The 11,758-nt window shown below is 34.9% G+C and overlaps 2 protein-coding genes across 3 annotated transcripts; one reads left to right on the top strand and one right to left on the bottom strand.

Annotated features, from left to right (window-relative positions):
• Positions 1-664: 664 nt before the first annotated feature.
• On the top strand, positions 665-3,213 carry LOC122598286 (DNA repair protein RAD51 homolog). The gene is made up of 9 exons (XM_043770882.1): positions 665-868; positions 1,214-1,358; positions 1,453-1,563; positions 1,659-1,750; positions 1,820-1,914; positions 2,001-2,114; positions 2,382-2,511; positions 2,594-2,715; positions 2,806-3,213. Exons 1-9 carry the CDS (start codon positions 767-769, stop codon positions 2,927-2,929), a joined length of 1,035 nt encoding a protein of 344 aa, XP_043626817.1. The 5' UTR covers positions 665-766; the 3' UTR covers positions 2,930-3,213.
• Positions 3,214-4,401: 1,188 nt separating this feature from the next.
• On the bottom strand, positions 4,402-10,114 carry LOC122596326. Of its 2 annotated transcripts, none has more exons than XM_043768877.1 (4): positions 9,883-10,114; positions 5,916-7,631; positions 5,123-5,319; positions 4,402-4,769 (listed from the first exon to the last, which is right to left on the bottom strand). In XM_043768877.1, exons 1-4 carry the CDS (start codon positions 9,961-9,963, stop codon positions 4,628-4,630), a joined length of 2,136 nt encoding a protein of 711 aa, XP_043624812.1. In that variant the 5' UTR covers positions 9,964-10,114; the 3' UTR covers positions 4,402-4,627. The 2 variants fall into 2 exon arrangements, with proteins under 2 accessions (XP_043624812.1, XP_043624813.1); XM_043768878.1 differs by lacking the exon at positions 9,883-10,114 and adding an exon at positions 8,860-9,064.
• Positions 10,115-11,758: the final 1,644 nt, after the last annotated feature.

Here is an 11,758-nt window from a genome sequence, read left to right as displayed (position 1 = left end):
CTATACTATTATATAAAGCATTTTGCCCTTTTTGAGAATCTCAATTCATGATTTGAAGTACCTGAAATACCTCTATTCTTTATTCACTAATTTAAGCACTCTTAGCTAATATATCTATAATACCCTTAAATCTCAACCACTCATTTTTTTTCTCTCTTCCATAAATCATTTTATTCATCTAATTTATTCAAAATCCTTTATCTAAAACACCGTATATCGATAAATTATAAAAATTGTATGAGTGTTCTTAAAATCTGATACTCTTTCATTAGATATGTCATTCGATATACTTTCGACGAATTTTTAAATGCAATGTCATTTGACACTCTATGACTTATCATCTCCTATTACCTATCACCCCTATCATCTCATCGCCACAATGCGCAGACACTTTCACTTATAATATATTAAGAGTAGTTTTATAAGTCGTTCTAAAAGAAATAACAAAAAAATATATATCAGTTTTATAATTAAGAAAAAAAAAAATATGGACACTCTAGTTTTTGGCATAGATATGTATATGTATAAATTGATATGAAATATTTTATTATGCTTATGTGTCAAAATGTGATTGAATACCATTTAATTTTTACAAGATGCTATGGACGCCCTTCCCCCTAAAATCTACATTTGAAATTCCTTTTTGTCACATCAGTTGGCGCCTTGGCAATATTATATTCAAAATTTTCCAATCGCCTTTCTCAATTCCCCCAAAACCTTCTCCATTCTGAAACCCACCATTTCTTCAACCCCTCTTAATAAATCCATGGATCAAAGACAAAGAAACCAAAAAATCGTCCCAGAACCACAACCCCATCAGGATGATTCCTCAGATGTCGCCGGCCCTTTTCCAGTTGAACAACTTCAGGTACTCCCATTGCCATTTTCTCAATCCATTTTATAATGGGTTTCTTTTCATTTTACTTATAGTTGCTTAATTTTCTTGTTTTCCCCCAAATTTTTTGAGCTAAATTAGGGTTTTTTGATTGAAATTCCCAAGTGGGTATTTGAATTTGTAATGATTTACTGTATTATATAGTGGAATATCGTTTCAATTTTTAATTTTGAATCAGGGATTTGTGGTTAATTTTCTTGATATTAGGGTTTTGGTTAATGTATTGGGGTTTTTCAAGATTCGAGTAAATTGTGTGTGTGTGTTTGATAGAACCCATGATGTGAATTACTAACTTGTCGTTTTGGATAAACTGTTGAGGCATCTGGAATTGCGGCCACTGATGTAAAGAAGCTGAAAGATGCTGGATTCTATACAGTCGAGTCTGTAGCATACTCTCCTAGAAAAGAGCTTCTGCAAATTAAAGGAATCAGTGAAGCTAAAGTGGATAAAATTGTTGAAGCAGGCATGTCAAAATGTTGATATTGTTTTTCTTGGTGTACATTTGTGTTATGTGAATATGTAAAGTTTAATACTTTGTTTGTTATTCATTTCGGCAGCCTCCAAATTGGTCCCTTTGGGTTTCACGAGCGCAGGCCAACTTCATGCCCAGAGACAAGAAATAATTCAGATAACTTCAGGGTCTGGAGAGCTTGACAAGATATTAGATGGTACGTATAACTATTAAATACACCACTTTATGTTATGATTGTGTCAAATTAACACTATCTGCAAGTATTAAACATTGCCTGATCTACTTTGAAAGGAGGAATTGAGACTGGATCTATAACTGAATTATATGGCGAGTTTCGCTCCGGGAAGACTCAGCTTTGTCACACTTTATGTGTAACTTGCCAAGTAAGAATGAGTATATGAATATCATGAAATGATGGGTAAATATGCTAACTTTAACATTTTAATATTCAGCTTCCATTGGATCAAGGTGGTGGTGAAGGGAAGGCGATGTATATTGATGCTGAAGGTACATTCAGGCCACAAAGACTTTTACAGATAGCCGACAGGTGTGGCAACTTATTCAACATCAGTCTGTTTTTTGTTTCAAACCAATAAATTTTATACAGTTTCTTTAATGCGTATTCATTTGCAGGTTTGGTTTGAACGGGACGGATGTTTTGGATAATGTAGCTTATGCACGAGCGTACAATACAGATCATCAGTCTAGGCTATTGCTTGAAGCAGCTTCAATGATGGTCGAAACCAGGTTCTCTTCATTCATTGCTTAATGCATACATCATTAGTTTATTGTAACACTTCTGTACTCCCTAGCATGGCTCATGATATGATCATATAATCTCATTTGGCATAGTAAGTGTATTTGGGCATCCTGTCTAGATCCAGGGAAACTACAGAAAGATGAAATAATACAAGTGGAATATGATTTTAGGAATGTATACTGTATACACACAATCTGCATATTAGAAGTTAATGTAATATAATTAGTTGAATTAAATGTGATTTTTGTATGAAGGTTTGCACTTATGGTAGTGGACAGTGCAACAGCCCTTTATAGAACTGATTTTTCTGGTCGAGGGGAACTATCAGCCCGGCAGATGCATCTTGGAAAGTTTCTGAGGAGCCTACAGAAGTTAGCAGACGAGGTAGTCGAGATATGATTTCAAGATCTTTTAGTTGGATTTTCAACCAGTCTTAACTGTTTATGTGTTCTTTTTTTCTGATTAGTTTGGTGTGGCGGTGGTGATCACTAATCAAGTGGTGGCACAAGTAGATGGTTCTGCCATGTTTGCTGGGCCTCAATTTAAACCAATCGGTGGTAACATCATGGCTCATGCTTCTACAACCAGGTATGTTTTAATATGCTACACCAAGTGATCAGTGTTTGTCATTATTGTAAACTTAACTCAAGCTTGTATTTTCGATAATTTGTTGAACAGGTTAGCTTTGAGGAAAGGAAGGGGAGAAGAACGAATTTGTAAAGTAATTAGTTCCCCGTGTTTAGCTGAAGCTGAAGCCAGGTTCCAGATTTCTACTGAAGGTGTTAATGATGTTAAGGACTGAACGTTGCTAGCAAACACCAACTCTTTTTGGTTTAAGTTTGGCTCTTTGTGTCATTAATCCACTTTTTTTTTGCATGGAACTGTACTACAATAGCCTGAACTGTACTCTTTTGGTTTAAGCTTTCCAGGTTCAAGTTTTTACAATCCTAAACATTTAATGAATGAAAATACTCTCCACTTCTCCAGTACTTGACACTAGATGTCATGAGTTGTTAAGGGGCTGTTTGGTACATGTAAGTGGTTAAGAATGGAAAAGAAAAAAGTGGAATATTCTTTTGTTTGGTATTAGATAATCGTCATTAAGTACAAGGAGAAAGATCACTTCTCTTGTTTGGTTATATTCTTTAGTGGAATGGATATACCTTTTTATATGCATTTTTAGACTCATTTATGATTAATTTGATTTTTCATTGTTTTTCAATCATTAGAATTTTACCCAACGATTTTTGTAAAACTATGGTAACCTAATGATGCTGAGATGGTCATGAAGATATGTAGAACACATAATATCCATACAGGATTTGACCTGCAGTGTATTTAGCGGAAGCTATAGTTGCCAAAAACTGCATCCTCGAGTAACCTTCTAACACATCAACTGCAGTAACAGAACAATAGTAGCATAATAACCTCGACCAGAGCCCCGAAACCAAGCATCGGCGGCCACAATGCTAACCTGAGCTCAAGGCCACCTATATGTTAAACAATTTACCTGCACCCCAAACTTCTGAACCACCAATGTGTTTTTACATAAACTTGGTTTGATTACTTTTAAACAACTTATATAATTTAATCACTTTAATAGTCAATTTCACTCGAATGCTCAGATAAGTGCAAGATACTAAAATACAAAATGTGAGTAAGTTATATAAATTGTTTTCACAATATTGCACAATATAATAAATTTTCTTTTCGAGATACAAGAGTTATTGTACTACTCGTTTTACGGATTACTGTAAAGAAATAAGAGATCTCAAGAAATAATTACAATACAAAGGCAGCCCAACTATAAGATATCGTTGGTCCTAAACAAAGAAAACACACGATTACAGTAAATCGCTAACAAGGCTCGACTAGAACTAGCTAAATGAAAAGTCACCATATCTGCAACATAGTGGTAGCCGAAAAGTTAAAATGTTTTGCTTTGCATTTGTTGATTTGTCAAATCTGCACAACATTAGTTCTTCAAAAGTAGAGTAGTAGACCCCAACAGCCAATCTATTCTACACATTCCACTTTGTTCCTGAACCTACAACATCGAAGTAAGTGGAATATTTGTTTAAAGAGGAAAGGGTTATTGTCTGCAACGGTCAACAGATATAAGCCCATAAATGCATGGTTGGATATGGATGTGGTTTATGATAATCAGAACGTGAAGCGATAAACTTAATCGTTCAACTCTTGAAAAAGGAGTAAATGGAGCCGCTCATGAGGTAGCTTATTTTCAATTCATTACCATTGTTATGTGTAGACACAGATAAAACTTCTTTCATTCAAAATAACAGGTATATTCATACAAATTACCATACCAAATAATAACATAAATTTAATGTAATCCAAAGATTGGTCTTGTTACTACATGCAAGCCAAACATAATAATAAATTTTCCATAAAACCGGCACTACTTAAGCCGTAATACAAAATCAATGGCTACATGCGGAGAACAACCAATGTAAACTGATAGCCATATGATACCGTAACTTTACTCGGACTGCTTTGCATGTGTCATCAATAAATTCCTATTAAGATGAAGAAAATTCCAGTACTTGTTTAGCATATGATCATTGGGTCTCACACGATTCCAATGCCCTGTAACAAATATTGCATATGCATCTGCCGCATACCTGAACGGACGATTACATCCCATTCACAATTATGATACTAATCAGACGTAAATAATATATAACAAATATGAGAGAAAGAGGGAAGGAAGGAAGGACAAGGGACTGAAATGAATGATCAACTTACTTGCCAGTTGCCAATGCCTTACCTATACAGATAAAGACACTCCAAGCGCAATTAGAGGTGTTTGGGATTGCTTATGAAGAGATATGTACAAATCAAATGAGAGAAATAGTTATATGGTTTTTAGAAACACCTGTTTTCTACATGCATTATCCATTTTGGAAACAAAATCCCAGACACCCCTTTTAAGTACATTAAAAAATGAGAAAAAATTCATTTAATCATTACTTACTTCCCAACGCCATGTAGTTGGGTGATGTGTGTCCAGTCTTTATATAGATATTCCTGAGAAAAGATGTGGATCCTCCATGTCCTTGTTATATGAAACCCAAGTGTTTTTATAACCCTTTGAATTGCATCTAGTGGAACCTCTAAAGCAGTCTTCGCATCTGGGCATAGGGAAAAGAACTCCGATATCACCCTTTTAACCTACATAACAAGTCGAACTCTTCATCATTATTTCAATCTTCACATTAATCTATGCACAACATTTCTAAAAAGGATCACATCAATTGAAGCAATAGTGTTGTATGCAATCCATCTAAAAGACAAGAATAGACAAGAAAACCAGACCACTCAGATGAAATGGTATCAAACCATACACTTCTATAAAACAAACATATCGATGGTGTAAGACTTAGGAATAAGACCTCGCCATCATAAGGAACAAATTAAATTCACGAAACTTGCAAAAGCTTCAACCGTGAAGGCAACACCAATGCTACTCAATCTGCCAGTACCACTACAGAAGGCAAGATCCAGAAAGATGCATTTAACAGATTAGGCTTAATGGAGGATGATCAAGTGATGATTTCTAATGTACAAATTTAGACGACTTTGAGGTACTAACATTAAAATGAGCGACAAATAAAAAAATACGTTGAATTACCAAAGAGATTCAGAGAATATGAGTACATCGTGTGGTTACTCTTAGAGGTGCAACAAAGAAAGGAAAAAAGAAGGAAAATAAACTAAAAATCCATAAACTCAAGATCATGTGATAATTAAGATTGAAGATAATAAACCTGCACGCCTTGTGTTCTGTTTAGAAGTATACAAATAACCACAACCCTCCACGGATCATGGACATGATCCTCCTGAATGAGATGATAATAGGATCGCGGGGGCCTCCAAGTGTTATCTGGAGTCTTCTTTTTGTAAGCCTCATCTCGCCTTTGGGCAGCAGTTAGGGTTCCTTTCTTCTGAACCATTTTCTGTATCTTGCAGCTTCCATTCAAAAAGTAGGGTGACAATTTCACCTTCATGGTGGAGCGTGATTTGTTCTGGCCACCACGAAAAAATCCTTTTTTTACTATTACAGTCTTGATAATGTAGTGTAACCCTTTTCCCTCCGCAGTGGAGGGTTGTTTCTTCTGAACGGATCCCACTTTTTCTGACAATGCCTTGGAAAAGTAGGGTGACACCTTCACAGTTCGATCATCATTTTTTTCTGTTACTGCGACAGGGAAGTAGGGGGACACTCTTCTGATCTGAATGCCAACAGAATTTTTCATTTTGTTTAGTGATGATTGAGAATTGGAGTGCGACATTGTCTGGTCAACTAAAACAGAGACGTCTTTTTCTGGAACTGCCTTAAAGGAATGAGGTGACTTGACTTCACTACAAACAGGGCCTGATTTTTTTTCTAGTGTCATGTTGGTATAATCGGGTAACATCTTCTGATGACCTACAGCAAAGAAGCCTTCTTTTTCTGTTACTACATTAGGGATGTAGGGTGACACTCTCATGGTTTGAATGCCAGAGTTTTGCTTTTCGTTTAGTGCTGATAGAGAGTAGGAGGGTAACATTGTCTGATCAAAAGGAAGAGAGACATCGCTTGCTGGCACAGCCATGGAGATATAGGATGGGGTAATTTGACTGTCAGCAGGGCCTTGTATTTTCTCCTGTGTCATTTTGGAACAATAGGGTGACATCTTCTGATGACCAACAGCAATGGAGGAGCCTTCTTTCACTGTCACTGTGTTGGGGAAGTAGGGTGACAGTTTAACGGTTTGACTGCCAACAAATTTTTCCTTTTCTTTAGGTGTTGTTTGATGATAGGAGGGTGACGTTATCTTCTGATCAAAAAAATTCGAGATGTCTAATTCTGCCACTGCCTTAGGAAAATATGGAGATGCAATTTTACTGCTAACAGGGTCTTGCTTTTCTTTGGAGTTGATCGTCTTATTAGAGTTTGAAAGCCGAAATCTGTCACCTAAATGACCACCATCACCTGTGTACGCATATTGGGCAAAGGGATTATCATCAAGATCATTGGGAGAAATTGCATCAAAACCCTCCTTATTCTTTATAGAAACTTTATCCTCCTTCTCGTGTAAATTCGCTCTGAGATGCTCCTCCATTGTGGAATAAAGGTTTACTCTCTTGATGTTGCCCTTACGATTCAAAATAATTGCACCCCCCTTACCATGAGTATTATCGGTTACAAAGTTCTCAATCTGTTTAGGGGCATCAGGCTGTTGTTGTCGTGATGTGGAGTCTGTATTATTATAATTATAATTCTGGTCCAGATTCAAAGAAGAGTATTCAACCTCTAACCCACCCTTTTTCCATTTGGTATTACTTTGGCCTCCCTCCTCATCCACTTTATTAGAAAATTGACTGTTGGTAAAACGGTAGTGTAAAGTGTTTTCTGTTAGAAGATTCGCTTCCTCGTCCTTTCTGCTGCCAAGTGGGTGTAGGGTCATGTTGCTTTTCTTTTCCTTGTTATTGTCATAACCCTGAAAGTATGAGACAGAAAAAAAGGTATTGATAGTAGAAATGTTGGAGACAGGGAAAACAATTGAAAACTGTCTTCACTGGAAAAAACGGGTCAGGGTCTCATCGATAGTCAAAAAGACCTTTTGTCTGGTCTGGGTTTTTTTTCACATATGAACCTTATAATGCTAACGAGGGTGAAACCCCATCTAAGTTCAACAATGGTGAGATCACAAGTACAACTTGTGATTCCCTACACATAGATATACAAGAACAGTAGCATATCTATATCTCGATTCAGGAACAGCCTAACTTAGGAGAAATTGTGATTAAGTTGATTATGGAAAATGATTGATTGATTTACAGGACTTTAATATTTATAGCCTAACAACTAGCTTACTGATTTACTATTGAGTATTGAGCAATCATCATGAAAAACGTGGACTATACACCAACTAACTTTGGTGTCCTATTTTAAAGGGCGATAATCAGCCTATACTTCCAGGTTAGTAACCCTTCTTGAAGGGTTTAAACTGCTTCACATGGACTTCCACCTGAGCATCACCCTCTGAACCATCACGTGACACACGTTATTGCTCTTACAGAATCCCTTGCTCCACATTTCTATTTACAAGGAACATACTTCCTTTGAATATTGATGTACTCCCTTAAACATCGAGGATGTCCAGAAAGATGACACAAAGTGTCTGTTAAGTCTTGCAACCATCAATGTAAAGATTTATCTTCGTAACTATATATGCCTTTAGACGTACATATTAGCTTGAATTGTGCAAACATGATGCATAGTCCTTGGACCCTACCCTCCCAAACAACAGAGTTCCAAAAATAATCTCAAAACATTCATTCTCTACTTAATATTACAAAAACAATCATCAACATACTGTTTTGAATCCCACACGACCCAAACCCAATTATGCTATAAATGGAGCAATAAGACTATAATTCTATAAAAATAACTTTCATAAAAACTGAGTCCACCAGAGAACGTAAAAGACTATAAAAATATAAAATAAAATAAAAAGGATCACGAGGACATGATCCGCGATAAGTGGGGAAGAATTGTACACCCCATTTCTAGAAAATGTACATAACTGATTTGCCAAAGGTCTTGCATGGAGCTATAGGACCAAAGCTCAGACAAAGGAAATGCAAACCAATAACCAACAGTCTTGCAAAAACAAAAACACCAAGAATAGTATTTATAAAGATCCATATGCCAACCGAACCCACCCTGTGATAATGCTTGGCTTCTAAAGAAACGAGAAGACGCTGATGAATGCAAAGGCCTGGAGAAGTTGCTGACCGCTTTGTCTAAACAAGTTCAAATCATTATTACATTTCTTACGCGAGATTGACCCATTAGTTAGCGTCATATAGACCTTTTATTATCTTACTCTTATGTTTTTCCTTCCATGTTAGCAAGATCTCTGAGAAGTGTTTTTGAGAGGATATAAACTCTCAAGCATGTCTTCCTATTTGACTAATCTCCAATAATCCATACATCAATAAAACCACTAATTCTTTACACAAAGCTGTATTCAGTCAATGCTTAAACCACGTTGCAACATGTGAAGTTTCCAGGAAACTTCTGCAATCCCTAACATTACTACCCTGAATGAAAAATCGATATTCAGCAACCAATTACCATGTGGTTCCAACTCAGACCTGTTACATTCATGAGTTTTCCCTTTTACCAAATAGAGTTCAGAACTGTTAGTAGTTTCTCCTTGTTCACGTCTCACCGCACATTTGTCTTTCTTCTAATCTTCATCAACTGAAAACAACTTCCTACTTATACCTTGAGATTCATAAGTAAAACTAACTTCACTATGGCTGTAACGCACATCATTGATAACAACTTGTGATTCCCTACTTAAAAAAACTAACAACAAAACCTTGCAATGCACAAACAGCCTAACTTGAGAGATGTTGATGCCTGAATGACACGACTATACACAAGCGAACTTTTGTGTCCTAAAGGTTGGGGGTATGACAAATCTTTAAATGGCATAAAAATAAAATAAAGAAATCTGCAATTAGATTTTTTTTTAGTTGGATGTTCATTCTAGGATTAATTACAATAGTAAGCGGCGATACACTAAAATTACCATCCAAACAGTTAACTTAATTGGGTTAATATAAATACAAGCACTTCACAAAAATTCATCAATAAAAAAAAAGTTTTTTAATTTATTTATTTTTCTTAAAAAAAAAAGGGAGAGAGAGAGAGAGAGAAAATTCTCTCATAATAACCTGGAGTGAATGACACCTGCCGCTGTTGGCTGTATTATTCGAGGCTGGAAGAGCGATTACATACATCAATTTCTTCACCATCTCTGTTTTAATCCAAAATGGAACACCCCTTTCTTTTGTTTGTTTTTTTCTCTTCTTTCCCTCCAATTCAGAATGTCAGGTTTTCTTTTTTTTAGACTATTGGGTGATGTTAATAGCGGCAGTCGTGGGAGATGAGTGGCAATCCGTGATATATTTTGGACAAGGAAAATGATATTTCTTTCAGCCTAATTATTTTGTTAAATGTATAATTAGGAGGGAATAAATACATTTTAACATGAATGTTACTTTTAAGTTTTAAGGGAATACATACTTTTAGACTCGTTATTTTCAAAACGAATTAAAATTTGATTTTTTGACTCGTGACTCGAAATGTGATTCAATACGGGAAAGTCAAAATATTTGATAATGTATAATTTTATAATTACGTATTAATATTTATTGTAAAAAATATTGTATTTTACTAATATATTAAGTTAAAAATAAAAAATACTCTTATAATAATATTAAATTTAATAGCATATAAAAGAGTTATTAATTTATAAGAATAAAACGTTTTTGAAAAAAAATCAAAATTTGTAACTCGTAACTTGAAACATGACTTAAACTGACTTGCACAACAAAACACGAGTCATGTTACGAGTCTGGAGCAAAGACGAGTTATCCACTGAGTCGCTTCTTTTTCACTTTGATTTGACTTGACTCGTGAATCGTTCGAGATTGACAACTATTGGTATTAGTAAGCATATTAGACTATAGATATAAAAGATATATCATTTTCTGGACAATTATCAGAAAAAAAGGCTTCCGTCCTCGGAACTAAAGCTAACTTTGAATAAAATTTAAATGTTGAACTTTAACTTTAATTTAAATGTGGAAGTTTTTTTTAGAGAGTCCTGTTGATGTAGTTTTTGATTTTCTTCCTTAGTTAACTTGCTTTCTCTCAATGTATAGGATATAAGGAAGAAGAAAAAAGAAAACGAAACACGAGACATAAAAGTCAAATTTTCCCCCAAATTTAAATAGAAAACTCAACTTTTAAAAATTGGATAACTTTATATAATCTTTATAACTTATAACTTATAATCCCTTACTAATCTATTACTTGATTTTTTTTATATCATTAATCCAAATTTGTTCTTCAATAATTACATTATTTAATTATTAAATTAAATTACTATAACTTATATAATATAGGGTGTTTGTTCATTTACATACTTAATTTTTCATGAATCTTAAGGGCTTAATCTTAGCCCTTGGATCATTCCCATCAATGGTTAAGATTAACATTTACCTCTAATTAAAAATAAAACACGGAGGGGTATTTTCGTAATTTACACCCAAAAAAAGAATCTTATCTTTCAATTCTCTCATCTTCTCTATTCACCTGATCAAAACACACACACACACACACACAGTCTCTCTCTCCCCCTATCTTCTCCTCCTTGGACAGTGACCACCACCACCACCACCATATCCGACCGCCGCCACCACCACCACTACAATCTAGATCTTCATCTCAAATCACTAGCAACAACAACAAATGGAAGATGATGTTTTAGATATTATTAGAGTGATATTTTATGTAGTTTATATAAAAAATGGATAAACAAACCATTTTTATCCATGATTTGTAGTTTTTTCTCTTATATTTGTTTTTTCATATGATAAGAAGTTGTATCTTTAGTTGTTGTTTAAAATTTTTATTATGAGTTTTGCGCACAAAGTGTTTGATGAAATGTCTAAACCAAAGTGTACGTACGAAATCAAATTTTGAATATGAAAGTGTATGCTAAAAATCATTTTTGATTTTATATATGATTTGTTTAAGGAAGCC

The sequence above is a fragment of the Erigeron canadensis genome, chromosome 4 (assembly GCF_010389155.1).
Source record: "Erigeron canadensis isolate Cc75 chromosome 4, C_canadensis_v1, whole genome shotgun sequence".
Lineage (NCBI taxonomy): Eukaryota > Viridiplantae > Streptophyta > Magnoliopsida > Asterales > Asteraceae > Erigeron > Erigeron canadensis.
The sequence above is the reverse complement of the archived record's forward strand: the minus strand, read 5'-3'. Positions and strand labels throughout refer to the sequence as shown.

Excerpts from the sequence above, each read along its gene's own strand:
- LOC122598286 (XM_043770882.1), top strand. The coding sequence starts at position 767 with ATGGATCAAAGACAAAGAAACCAAAAAATCGTCCCAGAACCACAACCC. Across the intron at positions 1,359-1,452 it reads GGATAAAATTGTTGAAGCAG|CCTCCAAATTGGTCCCTTTG; the intron begins GCATGTCAAAAT and ends TCATTTCGGCAG. Across the intron at positions 2,512-2,593 it reads TACAGAAGTTAGCAGACGAG|TTTGGTGTGGCGGTGGTGAT; the intron begins GTAGTCGAGATA and ends TTTTCTGATTAG.
- LOC122596326 (XM_043768877.1), bottom strand. The coding sequence starts at position 9,963 with ATGGTGAAGAAATTGATGTATGTAATCGCTCTTCCAGCCTCGAATAAT. Across the intron at positions 5,320-5,915 it reads ACAGAACACAAGGCGTGCAG|GTTAAAAGGGTGATATCGGA; the intron begins GTTTATTATCTT and ends CTTGTTATGTAG. Across the intron at positions 4,770-5,122 it reads CAACTACATGGCGTTGGGAA|GTATGCGGCAGATGCATATG; the intron begins GTAAGTAATGAT and ends TCGTCCGTTCAG.